Source organism: Euprymna scolopes, chromosome 14, assembly GCF_053919585.1.
Source record: "Euprymna scolopes isolate OS-2025 chromosome 14, ASM5391958v1, whole genome shotgun sequence".
In the NCBI taxonomy this organism is placed as follows: domain Eukaryota; kingdom Metazoa; phylum Mollusca; class Cephalopoda; order Sepiida; family Sepiolidae; genus Euprymna; species Euprymna scolopes.
This window is the reverse complement of record NC_136495.1, coordinates 15,761,091-15,780,532: the sequence shown is the minus strand read 5'-3', so window position 1 is coordinate 15,780,532 and position 19,442 is coordinate 15,761,091. Positions and strand designations below refer to the sequence as shown.

The 19,442-nt window shown below is 33.2% G+C and overlaps 1 protein-coding gene across 1 annotated transcript in view; it reads left to right on the top strand.

The window, feature by feature from the left end:
* LOC145292870 (uncharacterized) overlaps positions 1–18,010 on the top strand; it is an 81,399-nt gene extending 63,389 nt beyond the window's left edge. The window contains exons 7-8 of the mRNA XM_080138982.1: positions 8,494–8,628; positions 13,206–18,010. Coding sequence (XP_079995108.1) covers positions 8,494–8,628; positions 13,206–13,975 — 905 coding nt within the window. The 3' untranslated portion in view covers positions 13,976–18,010. The remainder of the gene's footprint in view (positions 1–8,493; positions 8,629–13,205) is intronic.
* The last annotated feature ends 1,432 nt before the right edge of the window (positions 18,011–19,442 follow it).

The window sequence follows — 19,442 nt, the reverse complement described above, 5'->3', positions numbered from 1 at the left end:
AAAAAAGAAGTCATTCAGAAGTTTCTGATCTAACCAGCTCAGATTCAGAAACTGAAATAAACAAACAAACCTTCCCGAGATTTTTTGTAATAGAAACAATTGAAGGAGAACAAATAACAAAAATGTCTCCTTTCAAAATAGAAAGGATACTATCAAAAGGAATCAAACCAAAAACTGTAAAAAAGCAAAAAAATGGCACACTGTTAATCGAAATAACAAACCAGAAACAAGCAATCGAAATTAAAAAATGGAAACTTTTTGATAATCGAAAAATAAAAACCTACCCCCATAGAACATTGAACACTAGCAAAGGTGTAATCAGGTGCCCCGAATTAGCCCTGTGCCCCTTAGAAGAAGCAAAAAATAATCTTAAAAATCAAAACGTCATTGATATCAAAAGAATTCAGACAAAAACAAGATCCGGCGAAATCATAGACACAAACACTTACATATTAACATTTGATACTCCTCAAATACCTAACAACATAAAAATAGGATATGAAAAAATAAATACTGAAATTTATATACCAAGCCCATTCAGGTGTCACAATTGTCATCGATACGGGCACCATAAAGATCGATGTACACAACCACCAACTTGCATGAGATGCGGAGACAAAGAAACACATATTGATTGTCAAAATGCACCAAAATGCGTCAATTGCCATCAAAATCATAGCGCAAACTCAAAAGAATGCGAAAAATGGAAAAAAGAAAAAGAAACTCTCAGAATAAAATACACCAAAAACATAAGCTTTCAAGAAGCCCGTAAACTAGCAGAAAACACAAAATACTCTGAGATAACAAAAAGAAATACACAGCCTAACTTTGAACCAAATAATACAACAAAAACAAATCCTTCAAACATCCAAATTGAAATATTCACGAAATTACTCAATGAAATGAGAGAACTAATAGAAGACTTCAAAAAAACTATGAAACAAACCATCACAGAAAGTAAAGATTTTTTAAAGAATATAACCGAAATAAAACAAAGTCCCCAAATTAAAACTCTACCACAAAAACCTATTAAACTCCAAACAACAACATCCCTAGAAACAAACCTTACGACAGAAAAAATTAAGAAAAATAAACAGACCCCAAAAGAACCCCACAAGATAGATACCAATAAAAGCAAAATAAACAGATCCCGCTCATCCTCTAGATCAGGATTTCATCACCCACCGCGACCCCATTCGCGATCTGAAACCCGAAACACCCAAACTAACATCGAAACTATGGACGTAGACATAAACACCAACAGTCCAAAACCAAAAGAAAATATAAACCATGACTAACAAAATCCTACAGTGGAACATAAGAGGATTAAAAATTAATATCGAAGAAATGCAAATACTTATCAAATCCTTATGTCCTGCAATAATTTGCCTACAGGAAACACACTTAAAAGAAAATGACAAAATTAACATAAAACACTACTCAATATACAACCACATAAACAAATTATCATGCAAAGCCACCGGTGGATCATCAATACTGATAAACGAAAACATTCCACACAGCAAAGTGAACTTAAAAACAAATATGCAAGCTGTTGCAATAACTGCAACACTACACAAAACAGTAACCCTGTGTTCACTCTATATACCACCAAATGAAACAATAAACGAAACAGAATTAAACAATATAATCAAACAACTACCTAAACCTTTTCTACTGTTGGGAGACTTCAATAGTCACAATATATGGTGGGGCAGTAAAAAAAACAACAAAAGAGGCCAAACCATAGAAAAAATAATTAACCAAAATGATCTATGCCTACTCAACAACAAAGAGAATACATATATGCACCCACCAACGGGAACCCTATCAGCAATCGATATAACACTATGTGACCCAACTATATACATGGATTATAGCTGGAGAACACATAAGGATGCATGCGGAAGTGACCACTTCCCAATCATAATAGAAAACGAGAATCCCAAACCAGAAGACAAAACACCCCGCTGGAATTTACAAAAGGCAAATTGGGAAAATTTCCAAAATACATGTCAATACAGATTAATACCTGAAGCGAATCCTAACTTAGAACACATCACATATTTCAGCAACACCCTACTCACAATAGCCGAGGAGAACATACCAAAAAGTTCCACTACTACAAAATATAACAAACCCTGGTACAATAAAGAATGCAAAGAAGCTATAAGAGCCAGACGTGCAAACCTAAGGGAATTCAAAAACAGTCCAACGAAAGAAAATTTGGACACCTATAAAAACAGCAAAGCCAAAGCACGGAAAACTATCAAAGAATCAAAACGGAACTCGTGGAAAGACTATGTAACAAAAATTAATCAAAACACAAAACCCAAAAAAGTATGGGAGATGGTCAGAAAAATAGCAGGAAAAAATACAAAGAACCCTATTAAACACCTTATATGCGACAACACAAAGATTACCGACAAACAAAATATCGCAAATAAATTAGCAGAACAATTCTCAATGAACTCATCATCAAAAAACCAAAATAAAAAATTCCAAGCTATAAAGAAAAATGAAGAAAAAATAAAAATAAACTTCAAATCAAAAAATTAAGAAAACTACAATCAATTATTCAACAGTGCAGAACTAGAGGAGGCAATAAACAAATCTCCCGATACAGCAGTCGGCCCCGACGAGATCCATTATCAATTCCTCAAAAAACTACCAAAACCATCACTAGACTACTTATTACAAATTTACAATGAGATATGGATAACTAACAACATTCCAAAAAACTGGAAGCAGGCAACAGTAATCCCAATACCCAAACCAAAAAAAGACCATACAAACCCAACAAACTACCGACCCATTGCACTAACTAGTTGTTTGTGCAAAACTTTTGAGAGAATGATTAACGAAAGGTTAAATTGGTACTTGGAAAGCAAAAATCTAATTACAGAAAGCCAGTCGGGTTTCAGGAAAAATAGAAGCCCCACCGATCACTTAATAAAACTGGAAACACGCATAAGAGAAGCATTTGCAAAAAAAGAACATCTAATAGCAATTTTTTTTGACATGCAAAAGGCGTATGACACCGCTTGGAAATACGGAATCCAAAAAGGCCTGTATGAACTAGGACTTGAGGGTAGAATGCCAGAAATTATCAGAAATTTCTTAACAAATAGAAACTTCCAAGTACGGATGGACAACACTTATTCAGTCCAAAAAGATCAAGAAATGGGGGTCCCCCAAGGCAGTATCCTGTCTGTCACCCTCTTCAACATTAAAATAAACAATATCATAAAAAACATAGACCCAGGAATTGAAAACGCCCTATACGTGGACGACCTACTTATATACTACCAATCTAAATATATACAAACAGCCGAACGCAAACTACAACTCTGTCTGAATAAAATAAACAAATGGGCCATAGAAAATGGATTTACATTCTCAGAGGAAAAAACTAAATGCATCCACTTTTGCAAATTACGAAAATTCCACCACGACCCCAACCTGAAAATGGATAACAAGAACATCCCACTCACCGACCAACATAAATATTTAGGTATTATATTCGATAAAAAATTGAACTTTATACCGCATATAAAATATTTAAAAGCAAAATGCCAAAAGACAATGCAATTGATCAAAGTCCTAGCACACACCGATTGGGGTGCAGACAAAGTCACATTATTGAAATTATACCAAACTCTAATCAGATCTAAAATGGACTATGGATGCTTCATCTATGGAGCAGCAAGGAAGTCCTACATAAAAGAACTAAATACAATCCATCATCAAGGATTAAGATTAGCCTTGGGAGCATTTAGAACCTCTCCAGTAGAAAGCCTCTATATAGAGGCCCACGAGCCTCCACTGATTCTAAGACGACAGAAGTTAGCGCTACAATATTACCTAAAGCTGGTATCATGTCCAACAAATCCTGCATATCAATGTACCCTCCACCCACAATACACACATCTCTTCAACAAGAAAGAAAATATCAAGCCCTACAGCCTCCGGATAAAAAACCTTCTCACAGAAGCCCAAATGGACATTACAAAAATACATAAATATAACAAATCAAAAACTCCACCCTGGATGATCAAACAACCACACATAATATTAAAATTAAATAAATATCCCAAAACGAAAACCCACCCATCAACCTTCCATGAAGAACTACTTATCATCCAGAATACATACAAAGAATATACACAAATTTACACTGACGGATCAAAAGATGGAGATAAAGTAGGATGCGCAGCCATCCACAAAAAAATAAAACTAAAGAAAAGGCTCCCAAACGAATCTTCTATTTTCAGCGCAGAAGCAACAGCCATAGATTTGGCACTGAATATAATAACCAATGATGACCATCAAAAATATATCATATTTACTGACTCACTTTCAATACTCATATCTCTAAAAGAAAAAAAAATGACAAACCCACTTATTACAAAATTGCTAAACAAAATAGATGCCATAACCATGAAAAAAAACATTATCTTTTGCTGGATACCAAGCCATATCGGCATATACATGAATGAACAAGCAGATAAGGCAGCAAAGGAAACTCTGCAACAAAACCACATAAGTGGAAAAATCCCCTATACAGACCTAAAGACTAAAATAAACACATATTTGAAGAGAAAATGGCAAGAAAACTGGAGCTCATGCACCAAAAACAAATTATTCCAAATAACACCAAATATTGGAACAAGAGACACCAAAAAGTTAACAAGAAAGGAAGAGGTAGTAATGACCAGACTGCGAATAGGTCACACTCACATCACTCACTCATATTTACTAAAAGGGGAGGAGACACCAAACTGTATAACGTGTCAAGAACCCTACACAATACACCATATACTGACAAACTGCATTGACCTTGAACAAATCCGAACAAAGTATTACCAAGAAAAAAATCTGAAAACAATATTAAACAAGATTGATCCCCAAAAAATTATCAATTTTCTGAAAGAAACTAAAATATACTCAAAAATATAAGGAAAGACCCCCCCCCCAAAAAAAAACCAAAAAAAAAAACCTTAAGAAGAACAAACCAATATTTAACACAACATAACGAACCTTTCGGCATTAAATGACCCCAAAGTGGTTGATATGCTGTAAAACAGAACAAACAAACAAACAAACAAACAAACTCTCTTGCTCTCTCTCTATATATATATATTTGTTACAGGGTGATTATTATAATTTTTTATAGATGAGTGCCCATTGGTCTTTAATATGAAAAGATGTGGTCTCCAATGTTATGTGCTTGTGTCTAGAAGATATTAACAACAAGTGGTATCCTGCCTGATACAGGCATTGATAGCTATGGCCCTTCATCTCTCTCTCTCGAGGCATTCATGAATTTATTGTTGCTCATCATTTTTGATGTTGGCCAGGTATTCACTGTCAATTTATTATTCTCGCTGTCATCCTCTGCTTCTTCTCCCCATGATCTTTCCTGTCAAGCTAATCTGTTCTATTCCGCTTTTTCTGTAAACATGAATTTCATTTGTCTTTTGCGTACTGTTCTTATCAGAGACCTTCCTGTGTTTGCCATTTCTAATACCTCCTGATTTGTTTTCTTTTCTGTCCAGGATATCTTCAAAATTCTCCTCAGGAGCCAAGTTTCAGTTTCCTCTAATCTCTTCCTCGGGCTGTTGGTGATTGTCCAGTACTCACAACTGTATAAAAGAACAGACCATACATACATCCGGAGTATTCTGAATTTGGTGTCTATTTTAATGTTTCTGTTAATCATGATTGATGATAATCTCTTGAAGGTGACTTTGGTTGCGGCTATGCAACTTTGTATTTCAGTCGTGTACCATCAGATGTGATTCAGTATCCTAGATATTTGAATTTATCAACTTGTTTAAATGGTACATTGCGACATTGTAGCTTGCATGTTGGAGCTTGGGTGTTCTTGGATTCTTTCATGCTTACCATTTTTGAGATGTTTAAAGCAATTCCTTTACTTTCATCTGCTTCTACCACAGTATCCAACATGTGTTGGAGGGTCTCTTCAGATTCTGCTATTAATACAGTGTCGTCTGCATACCTAAGATGGTTAATGTTGTGTCCACCCAAACTTATACTTTAGATGTCCTCAATTTCTGTCTGTATATTTTTGCTACAGAGGTTGAATAAATCTGGTGGTAGAACCCTAAACCCTTGGTGGACTCCTCTTATTAATGTTTCCTCACTGTGCTCTCCATCTATTCTAACTGTCACCTTTTTTCTCCAATAGAAGTCTGAATTCTAAGGTCTTTCTCATCAATGTCTGGTTTATTTAGCATTTTGAGTAGGCTTTTGAGAAATCGATAAAACTTGGGCAGAGGTCTTTCTGCATCTCTATACATCTTTCTGCATCTCTATACATCTTTCTGCATCTCTATACATCTTTCTGCATCTCTATCTTTCTGCATCTCTATACATCTTTCTGCATCTCTATACATCTTTCTCCATCTCTATACATCTTTCTCCATCTCTATACATCTTTCTCCATCTCTATACATTTTTCTGCATCTCTATACATTTTTCTGCATCTCTATACATTTTTCTGCATCTCTATACATCTTTCTGCATCTCTATACATCTTTCTGCATCTCTATACATCTTTCTGCATCTCTATACATCTTTCTGCATCTCTATACATCTTTCTGCATCTCTATACATCTTTCTGTCAGCATCATCATTGTGAATGTGGCATTTGTTGTTCCCTTGTTTGCGACAATTTCAAATTGCACTTCTGATATTTCACATTGTATTTTGTGTCGCAATCTTACCATTAGTATTTTCAGTAGGAGTTTCAATGTATGGCTCATCAGACTAATCGTTCTGTGACATTGACAGTCGGTTGTTCCAGGTTTCTTGGGGAGTGTGATGAATGTGGAGATAAGCATCTCTGCCGTCATCTTTCATAAATGCTTTTGAGAAGAACAGATAACTTATTAATGCCGATTTTATCAAGGAGTTTTTTCAGTGACACTTAACAAATTTTTGGCCTTGGAGGCAGTCACTAATGTAGATGTCAATCGGAAAAGCTGAAGAATAGCATCAAGGAGGTGATAGAAGACAACATATCTCTAAAAACCAAAGAAAGAGCACAAGAAATGGATAACACAAGGAATCCTTGACAAAATGAACAGTAAACGAAAAGCAAAGGATGACCTGACCAAGTATAAATCCATAGACTAAGAAATAAAGATGTGTGGTGAAGGAAAAGAGGCTTAATGAGCAATGTAATGGAATTGAGAGGACAAAAATAATAGATAGTAAGTACATGCACAACAAGGAATCATCTTTTCATAGCGGCTGTATAGAATCAAAAGATGGGAATGTCCTGATGGATAACATAGCCATACTGATGGGCAGAATATATTGAAGACCTCTTTTATGATGACAGGAAATCAGTCAGAAATTACTAAACCAATAAAAAACCCACAGATCTTAGGCAGAAGTTGAAAATGCCATCAAAGAAATGAACAAAGGAAAGTTTGTTGGACCAGACTCTATACCAGTAGAAATGTATCAAACACTTGATAAAATAGGGGATATTAAACATACAACAAATAGGTCATACGTCAAGAACATCACCAACATAACCTCCCACAATACCAATGTCAGCCTGATCGCCGTCATCCGCCGATTATTTGCTGAGCTCCCACAGGCGTTTGTGGAAAACGCTTGCTTCTAATTTCGGACCCATATCGAGGTGGTGATTGAGGCTGAAGGCGGTTACATTGAATAGATGTCAGCTCTACTACATAATCAAGTTACCTGAATTGATTTTTTTCAGAAAAGTTTTAAAATAAAACTATAGTATTGTTTTCTTTAGGGCAACAACTTTATTGTTTCATCCTGTATAATATACTGAATATCTATGAATTTTTCAATCATAGCTTTTTGTTTTCACATCAGAAAGGAACTATACTCTGCCGATTCTGATTGGATTAATATTACCATTCTTTATTTGTAATTCTTTGCAATATAAAGCTTCTTTGACTGTATTGATGCTGCCAATTTTTGTTTGGGACAACTAGAATTTATTATTTGCAATTGGGTAATTTTCTCTTCGCTACAACAGTTATTTCTTTTGCCATTAATTTTTGTCTCCTTGTTTTATTACAAGAATAGCTCTCCACTCAAGATGAGGTAAGGAACCATTAATATAAAAAAAAAATATTGTTGGCTCTTGTACATACTATTAAAAATTATATCCATGCACGTAGGTGAATGAAAAAGGAATCAGCAGCATGTTTTTTATTTAAAAAAAGTCTTCTTTTTTTTTTTTAATTACATTTTCACCCCAAACAAGGCACATTGCCATTTTGGTGTAGAGGCCTACTATCAAGGACATGAGCCACTGGGATATGTAGGGAATTGGGCAGCAAGATGTCGGTTCATGTTACACTTGAACTTTTGCATGTCAGTACAGTTGGGGAAGCAGGGACCTGGAAGGGAATTCCAAGTCTAGCGGTATGGAAAATAATCTATGCTTGTGATTATTTCTTTTGTCCATTATTTCAGCTCCTCTTCCTATTCTTCCTCGACCAAGTGTTGATCGGCAGCCGTACGTCTTATTGCCCTTGCAATACTTCTGCAACTCTATACAGAACAACATGTCAGTCGTCCCTCAGGTATTGTCAAATCAAAAGGCATCAGGTAAATATTAATTGATACGTTTTAACTAGTTTCTGTTTATTTTATTTTTAGATCAAATAATTAGTAGAATTTCCACATTTTTTAATATTAATTTCAAACTATACAAATATTTTTGTTTAACTCTTTTAACCAATGTTTAATGATTAGACATTATATTCAGTCCAGCTTAGTTTTTAGTTTAAAATTTCTGCTTACATTAAATTTTTTTATAATTTGAATTTAAAAAATACATTATTTTAATTTTATATTAATAAAATAGAAAAAAAATATTCTTCTAGTTCTTTTTTTCTTTTTTTAATTAAAAAAGTGTTTTATTTAAAAAACATTTTTGATTTAAAAGAAATTTTTAAAAAATTCTTTTATTAAAAAAAAAAAAAAACTATAATTTTTTTTTTTTCTTCCATGGCATCCAAAGTTAAGCAAAATTGAGTATGGTCAGTACCAGATGAGTGACCATTTGAGATTACCAGAGGCTATATGTAGGATGTCAATACTTTCCTGCAAAAACATAACTTCATCATCTCCCCTCACCAGACTGAGGACCTCTTGTACATTTGATTTTTTGTAGAAACTTCCTCCTCTGGAGGAAGCCAGTTCAATGTTTGTTTGTTTTTGATTTTCTTTTTACACAATCACACTTAAAATGAACACAAGTAAATCATCTTACATACAAATTAATTTCATCTATCACTGATTTTTAAATGTCTTGATGCAGTATTCACCTCGGGCAGGTCAAACTGCCTTCCTTCCAAGAAGGAAACTTCTAGGAAATATTCAATTCACAAGCAGTCCTAAGTCTCATGTATATCCTGGCCAGTCTAATTGATTTTGAAAACTTAAGTTTTTTGCGAGGAGGTCATGTTGTCCTCATATACAGTGCCTCATATTTCCAAATGGTCACCTCTCTAATATTGACCAGAGTCAATCACTTTGTCTGAGAAGCAGTGTGTCAATATGATTTGTTAACATTGGAATCAAAAGGGTTAATCAAGATGTTGCAGACATAGACTCAACAGCCCATGGTGACTGACAGTTTCTTGCTATCTGAGCTGCTCTCTCCAAAGAAATAGAGACATAACATTTTTTTTTTTTATTTTTATCCCCCCCCCCCAAAAGGGATATATTGGCACTGAAATGTGATGAGCTACTGTGATTAGGGAACATAATTATAGAGGCATTCCAAGTGGGGAGTTGTGCTGCAAAATGTTTGTTTACATTACATTTAAATTTCTGCATGTTGGTACAGTTTGGAGAGCAAGGAAAGAATTCCAAAGGCAACCAGTCTGAGAAAATAAGCTCTTAGAGCAGTAAGTTTTTTCCGACACATGAGTGGACCTCTTAAGTTAAGGAGTGTGATGTTACTGCTAGTTGGGTTTGTCGGGAATATTTACGCTGATTGGGTACAAGTGTAATTAGCTCATCGGAGTACATTCTATGGAAGTACTCGTAAAACAAGCACGGAGATGCAACATAGCAGCGTTAAGACCATGCTTTATTAGGTACTAGCGAGTGGGTGCCCTGCGTTGCCTGTGCAATGACCGCCCCCCCCCTCCTTCCCCATAATCAAAACGACTTTTCTTTCAATCAAAATAGCAGGGAGTGCTCATGCGACTCCCCCCCCCCCCCCCAAAAAAAAAAAAAAAAAAATGAGCTACAATGACCGGGCTCAAATGTGAAATACAAAAGAGGAGTAGAAGGCAAAAATTTACGGGCAAACGCTTTTGCCCACACGGCCACGAGTACTTATGACGACATAATGTTTCAAAATAAGCATTTTAAACATAGTTTTGGTTTAAAACGTATGTCTGACTTGCGAAAAAATGATATGAAAAATGGACCCCTTTCCAAAAAATGGTCCAGTTAACCCCCACAGAATGAATTTTTTTTCTAATTTTCACGTATTATGCAACCAGGACATTGCCCTTTAAGATGGTACCAGTTTCATGCTGGTCTGATGCTGATGACAAAAGATCTAGCAGACATACAAACGCACACACACACATGCATAAACACACATAAGATCAAGTAATAATATTATTGTTCAATTATTGATTTCTTGAGAATGGATAAAAAATAGCTGAAAGCACTTGAATACATGGAAATAGAAGCACTAGTTGGAAGTTTTCTTTGTTTCATTTGCACAAACAGTTATCGAAAAATAATCTTTCTTCTCAGTGCTTTTATATATATTAGGTTGGTGCAAAAATGATGTCATTTTTTGATGTTCAACTTCAAGTAAAAAATGACATTATTTTTGCACCAACCTAATACTAAACATATCTGTGATCCATTGATTTTTTTTTTCAAAATGGCATCTATATTTACATATTTGAAACCTGTTTTCTTGAGCTTAGATAATAATAAATAGATTTAACTCTAAATGATTCCACATTTTATAACAAAAGATTTTAAATTAAAAAAAAAACAATTGCCTCTGCACAATTTTTTTTATTTCATTCTATTTAGGTAGATGAACTTAATATCGATGATGAGAAGCAAGAGAAATACATAAATGGCTAAGAGAGAGATGACTTGTTCATTTAATTATAAATTACAGATAATTAGAACAATTAAAACAATTTGTTTTCGAACATAACTCAATTCCAGTGCCAAGGTATATTTTAGCATGTAATGTATCTGATTAAATTATATAGGAAACGTTGATAAATTTACATATATACTTGTAGAAAGACTTGGGATTTAATCGAGAAGCCTATGTACTTGTTAGTAATTACACACATTAATTTGATTAAGCTGTAAGAAAGAACGCAAAGATACACACATATATACTGTTTATATAAGCATATTGTTATTTAGAACAAAGAAGAGGAAATTGAACCAGATACAAATTTACACATTTAACTCTTGACACGTACAAATGGACATGTAACACAACATAAGAAGAAAATAAAATATACATAGTTGTTACTCCTGACTCATAAAATGCAGTCAGTCATGGTAGTTTACGACTCTCTGCAAAGGCCAGAGCTTCATATTAGGAGTCATGTGGAATTATGTCCAGCCATGATGAACTGGAATCTCTCTCTGTCCTTTTAATGGATGTAATTAAGGGGAGTAACTCAGCAGTGTCATTCTTAATTTGTTCTCCTACATCTTTATCTTTTTTATTTTCTTTTGCATTTTCTAATAACAAACCAAAAAATGATTTTGTGTATTACTTTATGAAAAACAAAAAACACATAATGGGTGAAATTAATTTAAAAAATAGGCTTGCCTGAATCAAATAGAAATATGTCTAATGAATTGCTATTTGGGTCTGATTTTGAACATGCAACTTAATCTTGGGAAATCCATCTCAATCTCTGATACACATATGAGGTATCCTATTTTGATGCTGATGTTTAAAATATACGATTACTTTTTGTACTTATAAATAAATACAGTGTTTGTATGGTTGTTAGTAATCCAATGAGATTATGGTATTAATGTAAAACAAAAAAAAAAACTTGTGCTTATTAACAAGTACTGCTGTATTTTAGTACAATTTTTTATTTAATTTTATAAAAACATTTATACAAATATTGTTTAAATAAAAATTGATACTAAATAAAATATATATATATATATATATATATATATATATATAGGTGACCAAAAAAAACGGGCCCAACTCTAATTAGGCCCCGTTTCTTAGTGTTTTGTCCGAATGAAATGAAACTTTGGTCATAACTAGTTTATTATATTCAAAACATCACATCAAAACACTACGGTCTTTGGCCTTTTTTTCTCCGTTGACTGTAAAATGCTCAGGAAAACAATTGAATGTCCCCTGGGTTTTTTGGGGTCACCCTGTATATAAATTGTGTGTTGAGGTTTATGACAATTGCAGTATTGTAGAAAAGCAACTGTTGAATATGAGACATGGTAAACAAAATAAATGTGTTGAACCGAGATGTTATTAATGGTGTTATGTTCTTTGAATTATTGAGATAAACCTCATCTTCAGAAAAACAAATATGTAAAACACTCTGTTGTTGTATGTTTTTGCTAGGAGTCCAGAAATTGTATATCTGTTGCTATAGATGTGCAGAAAGGAATTAAGTTGTTGAAAGGCAAGCTGGTATTTTATTTGATATTATTAAATTATTGTTATGTTTTATCAGTAATAATTATGTTATGTGTGTCTACTTGAATGTAATTCTAATACACACACACAGTGAGTCAAAAGTAGGTGGACAATGTTGTAAACCTTCCTACCTGTGGAAGTGGCAGACCTGTCATGATAGAGGCCAACAAGAGTCAACCATCTGGCCTCAATAATTGTCCTGGCTGCCTATCTCTACAATATTCAGCAACTAAAACGAATATAATTTAACTTGATCTGTTTTTCTTTTAACAGTATAGGTAGCCAGGACCAGTTTATTGAGGCCCTAGTAAGCCTCTATCATGACAAGAGTACCACTTCCATAGGTAGGAAGGTTTACAACATTGTCCACTTATGTTTGGCTCACCCTGTGTGTGTGCGTGTGCACACATGCATGCATAATTGCCGTTGATGTTTGTTATCTTGATTGCTTTTGTTGCCTATGATGTTAATATGATTGTGACAATTTTAGGTTCTCCAGTGTTCCGGTCTGGAAGCCGAATGTGTATGCCATCTACTACTTCATCCCGATGTCCCTTAACATCTACACCGATTTCAGCATCATCTGACATTGGTATTAAGAGTGACGATGTTCCAGCACATAACCAAATTCGCAGTCCGTCCTCTCTTGCTACCAACCAAATTGGTAACCCAGACCAGACTAAACAAACTCCTATCAACTCTGTTTTGCTGCCCTCTATTAAAAAGGAAGACTTGACAGTGAAACATTCAAATAAACAGGTACATCCGATGGGAGTACAAGACTCTGACACAAAACCAAAACTCCAAGAATCTCCGTCTTTGGAACAAAATATCCGAAGACGGAAATTTTCTTCCAACAGAAAGAACAGACGCAAACAGCAGCTTGTGTACAAAAACATGAGTCTCATGGACTCATCTCCTTCTCCTTCCGATGTGGAAGTAGCTTCTTCCCCGTCCACTGCACAAAATATGTCTCTACTTCCGCAAACCCCTACACACACCAACTTAAACACCTTGTTGTCATCCATCAAAACGCCATCACCGCCAGCAAAAGATATGCAGACTTTGTCTCCATGCCACATTTCTTTTACCTCAAATGCAAATGTTTTTTTACAGACTCCCTCACGTTATCAAAAATTAATAGGGGAACCGTTTGAATTGTCCCCAAATTCTTTGGAAGTGGATCCTAATCCTGTGAAAGATTCTAGTTTTTCTGATTTTATTACGAGTCAAGATAATGATTTTTGGGAGTTATTCTAAATAAGCAAGACATTATCCATTATCAAACGGTTATTAATCTAACTCTAAGTATTAGCAATACATGTCTTTAATATAAATCTATAGCAATTTTAAAAACTAAGTTTTCATTTGAATTATCTCCCTTGAAAATATTTTTAGAAAGCTTTTGCTAAGTTTGCCCTGTTTTTATTAAATCACTTTTAATTACTTTTAATAGCCACACAACTATTGCAAAGAAATGGCGCCAAACATTAATTTAGATGATTATACTGTATGGAGCACGAGTGAAAAGTGTTTTTCAAGTAAAAACTCTTTGATATACTTGTGTATCATACAAAAACATGTATGCTCACAAAAATTCAAGAAAAATTAAGTAGAATTTTAATTTAAAAGGAGTTTTCAAATTTTGCTGATCTGGCATTTATTATTTGGTTAAATGACAAACTTATCTTCCTATCCTTTAGGGGATTTTCGCTCTTATCAATGACAGATTGTCAAAATCTGCTAAAATTAATTTTTATTTTTAATTAAAATTCTGCTTGATAATTTTTCCTAATTTTTGGTGTAGATATTTTTACCTAATATGAAAGTATATCAAATTTTTCTCATTAATTCATTTGGAACCACGCAGAGATTTTTATCATCAGCCCCTAAAAGCAAGAGCTTAGAAGATTTGCGTAATGATCTGATCATTGTTGATTTTGCAGTAGGAGTTTAGTTCTGTACAATTCTAGGCATTCCAACTTCCTAGGCTTTGTCTTCTCTCTTTTAGAAGGGGTTAGTTTATTGCTAATTGCCTTAGGCGCCCTTATTGCAGAATGCTGACAGGGCTGCTTGGGGGAAGCACTGATTTCTCAATCCCACTTTCTGACCCTGGTGTCCAAATTCTTTCAGTGGAAAAAAACTTATTTAGAACTGCGGTTTTCACATGTGCCTCATGCTGTGTAAGTACCTTAATTTCTTATAACCTATTTTACAAATAGTTATAGTAAGCATTTATAGATTCTGTTTATTGCTCTATTACTGCATCCAGCATTTCGAAAGACTATATTATTGATTGAAATAAAAATGATCTGTTTTAATGGTAATATGCAAATGAGAAAAAAATCTTTTGCATTCGTTTCGATGAACAGAACGTGCAGAGTTCCAATATTGTTTTCACTTTATCTCCGCACAAATATTGTTGGGGAGAGGTATGAATCTGCAACTTTTATCTTTTAGCAAAAGTACCACCTGTGTTCAATGAATTGGATGCAATGAACCATTTTGGCTTCAAATAAATAATCCAAAAATGGCTAATTCATTGTAAAACATGCAAGCCAAACCTTTCTACTTGTAATGAATGGGTATGCAAAGGGTTTCAGCATTCGTGAGAAATGGAAAATCTAGTCAGTCTCAGAAATGGTCGAAGCAGTTTGCATTAATATTTAAAAAAAAATTTTTTTATTAAGATTGTACTTTCAACATTTTTTATTTTTATTTTTTATTTTTTTTAAGATAGCACTTTCAACATTTAAAAAAAACTTTTTTTTGAAGATAGCACTTTCAACATATGAAAAAAATTTTTTTTTTTTTTTTTGAAGATAGCACTTTCAGCATTAAAAAAAAATTTTTTTTGAAGATAGCACTTTCAACATTTAAAAAAAAAATTTTTTTTTTAAGATAGTACTTAACACAAGGGGGAAAGTACATAACTCGTACAACAAAGTTTTCCATCTTTAACTAGAAAATAAAAGGGGAAAAAATTGACAAATATGTGTAATATAAAATCAATTAAAAATGAAACCCAATAAACTTGGGATAAAAATACTCATCCTTTATCAAAATAACTAGCAAGCCACCCAGCATTACCTGGTCATAAAATATGCTTAAATATGATATTTTAATTCATGCAAATTTTGTATTTATTATAGAGCCAATTCTATCTCCTGACCAAAACTTTTTTTTTTTCTTTTACACGTCTAACCACCCGGGCAACGTTTTTTTTTCTTTTAATTTAAACAGTGTTATTACTTCGCTTATTCTTTAGTTTACCCCCCCCCTCCTACACACACAGCGTTGCAATCTTAAGATTGCAGGTTTGATCCGACAGGGTTATTTATGTCATTTTTTTTTTCTTCTGCTTTTCGCTGTCTCTTTTTTTTTTTTATAATATTTAAACAGAGTTATTACTTACCCCCCCCCCCCTATACACACATCTACAAACACCCGGGCAACGCCAGGTACCCCCGCTAGTTCTATATAAAAGCATATAAGATATAAACGGATACACAATCAAGAGTCAAAACAATGAAAAGAATATGCTGTTGTTATAGCCCTAGTGAAATATATGTAAACGTCTGGAAACTTATTCAAGGCACCTGTATGCATATACACATGCATACAGGTGCCTTCAATAAATTTCCAGACGTTTTTGTACAGGCATTTAAAATTATTGTAGACTCTTCAAAATTCAGTATGTTATTGCTATACATCTTATGAGATAACTGATCAATTTTTATGCAGGAATTGGAATACATGCTACTAAATCCTGATCGTCACAGCTGGTGAATTTCAAAAATGCAATCTAGATGTGAGGACACTTTAGAAGAACGATATGCAATTAAATTCAGTTTTAAACTTGAAAAAATGCCACAGAAATGTATGGAATGCTTCAGATTGCTTTTGGACCATCTTGCAGTTTTTGATAGGTATAAGAGATTCAAGGAAAGCAGGGAGTCTGTGAGGGATGATGAGAGATGTGGGAGGAGTAAGGAAGTCAGATTGATTGGCCAAATAAAGAATTTCATGGATAAGGACCGTCATGTATCTATAGAGACAAGTGCACAGTTTGATGTCAGTGTGGGAACTGTACACACAATTATTTGCTAGGTATCAAGACAGTCCCCTTCCTCCCTATATTCCAGACTTTGCTCCCTGTGGCTTTTGGTTATTCCCTAAGCTTAAGGAAAAACTTAGAGGCTGTTGTTATAAGACAATTGAGATGATAAAAGAGATTGTGACGAGGGTCATTGGCATGCTCACACAAGAGGACTTCCATGGAGCCTTCCAGAAGTTGTTGGAACGGTAAAATTGCGTTGCTAATATTTGTTTAGTATCATTAAACTGGGCTAATTTCCTGAAGAGTTAGAAAAAACAAAATTTCTTACTAAAAATGAATGCATCATTTGGATCACTCAGATTATTGCCATTGATGGGAGTTTCATAATGTTCCGACTGATGTAACCTTTGACCTACTTCAGGTGAATCCTGTTGAAGTCCGGAATCTATACAGGTTCCTGTTGCACAACAATTAGTGCTCAGTAGTAATCAAGTCCAAGTGACAGTTCCTATTTACGATGCCTCCCCACGGGACAGTTAGACACCCGGGGTCGTTTTTTAACAGAGCCAATTCTTTATTGATTATTATATTGTATTCAATATATATAGCAGTGATTTCAAAAGTATATGAAAAAAATTGACTTGGGTGCCATTAGCTAGAATTGAAACCAAAACATTTAGCTCTCCAGCAATATTCGCTACCATCTGACCTAAGCATAGATGCATATCAAAACTTTACATATTAATACAGTTAATAATATCAATGTATATTTGCACATAGATAGAGGATACACATTAAGTCGACTTGTGAATGACTACCAAGTTTCAATTTTGACTCCTTATGAGTTCTTTTTTTCCAGCTAAAAACCAAATAAAATTTGTTCCACACGCCCAAATACAAATAAATATTAACTGCATGTACATATGTGTGTGATTAACACTTGCAAAATTGTCTCCTTTAAAGTAGTTAAGTTTAGAAACCCTCCGACTCTGGAAATAAATAAAATTAAATTTAAATAAAATACACATAAGTTTCATAAAACACAGAATAAAAAAAATAAATGAAATAAAGTATAAGTTGAACTGGTTAACCCAACTAACCTTACCGAAATGTATAGAATGAATAAAATTTAATTCAAAATACAATTTAAGTCAAAACCCAGTAAATTTAGGATTAAAATGCTCCCCCTTTATAAAAAATATTTAAACAGAACAACAAAAATATATATATATATATATATATATATATATATATATATATATATTAAAATAAAATATGTATGAAATATATTTATAAACCAAATTATAATGCAATACTATGAAAAACAAATATTTATTTAAAATTAATGTTTCAACAATAGATGTCATCGTCAGAATTTTATATATATTTTTTATTCTTGCCATTATGGTAAATTGAAGAAAAAAAATATTAGTAAGGAGTTCACATGTTATTTTCAAATGTCAGAACAATATGCTTAGCACACGTGCTATGAAATTCAGAGTTGTGTTTTCCATGACATAAGCGTTTAAATGCTAAAATAAAATATGTATGAAATATGTTTATATGCTAAATTACAACACAAATCTATGAAAAATGAACAAATTTTTCATAGTATTTTATTGTATTTTGGCTTATGAACATATTTTATTTAAACAATACTTATATCACGGAAAACACAACTCTGACTTTCATATCATGTGCGGCAAGCATATTCTTCCAGCAGACAAACAACATGCAGACTCTTTACTAATACTTCAATTTACCATTTTAACGAGAAAAGAAAAAAAATGTATAAAATTCTGAGGATGACGCTTATCATCAAAATATTAATTTTAAACAAATAGTTGTTTATTTTTCATAGTATTGCGTTGTGATTTGGCTTATAAACATTTTATGCACACTTTATTTAAAAATTTAAACAACATTTATATCACTGAAAACACAACTCTGACTTGTATATATATAAGGGAGCGGTGGAAACTAAGAATCTGATTGGCTAACTAAAAAGGTGTGTATATAAAAACACGAGACAACCACAACTCTTTGCATAAGCCTGATGAATCCTAGCATGGATGAAACACAGAATATTTTGTAGCTTAATTGCCATGTATATTTTTATAACTTACTATATATATATATATATATATATATATATATATATATATGGTATATGCCACGTGTACTATATATATATATATATATATGGTATATGCCACGTGTACTATATATATATATATATATATGGTATATGCCACGTGTACTATATATATATATATATATATATGGTATATGCCACGTGTACTATATATATATATATATATATATATATGGTATATGCCACGTGTACTATATATGTATATATATGGTATATGCCACGTGTACTATATATATATATGTATATATATGGTATATGCCACGTGTACTATATATATATATGTATATATATGGTATATGCCACGTGTACTATATATATATATGTATATATATGGTATATGCCACGTGTACTATATATATATATGTATATATATGGTATATGCCACGTGTACTATATATATATATGTATATATATGGTATATGCCACGTGTACTATATATATATATGTATATATATGGTATATGCCACGTGTACTATATATATGTATATATATGGTATATGCCACGTGTACTA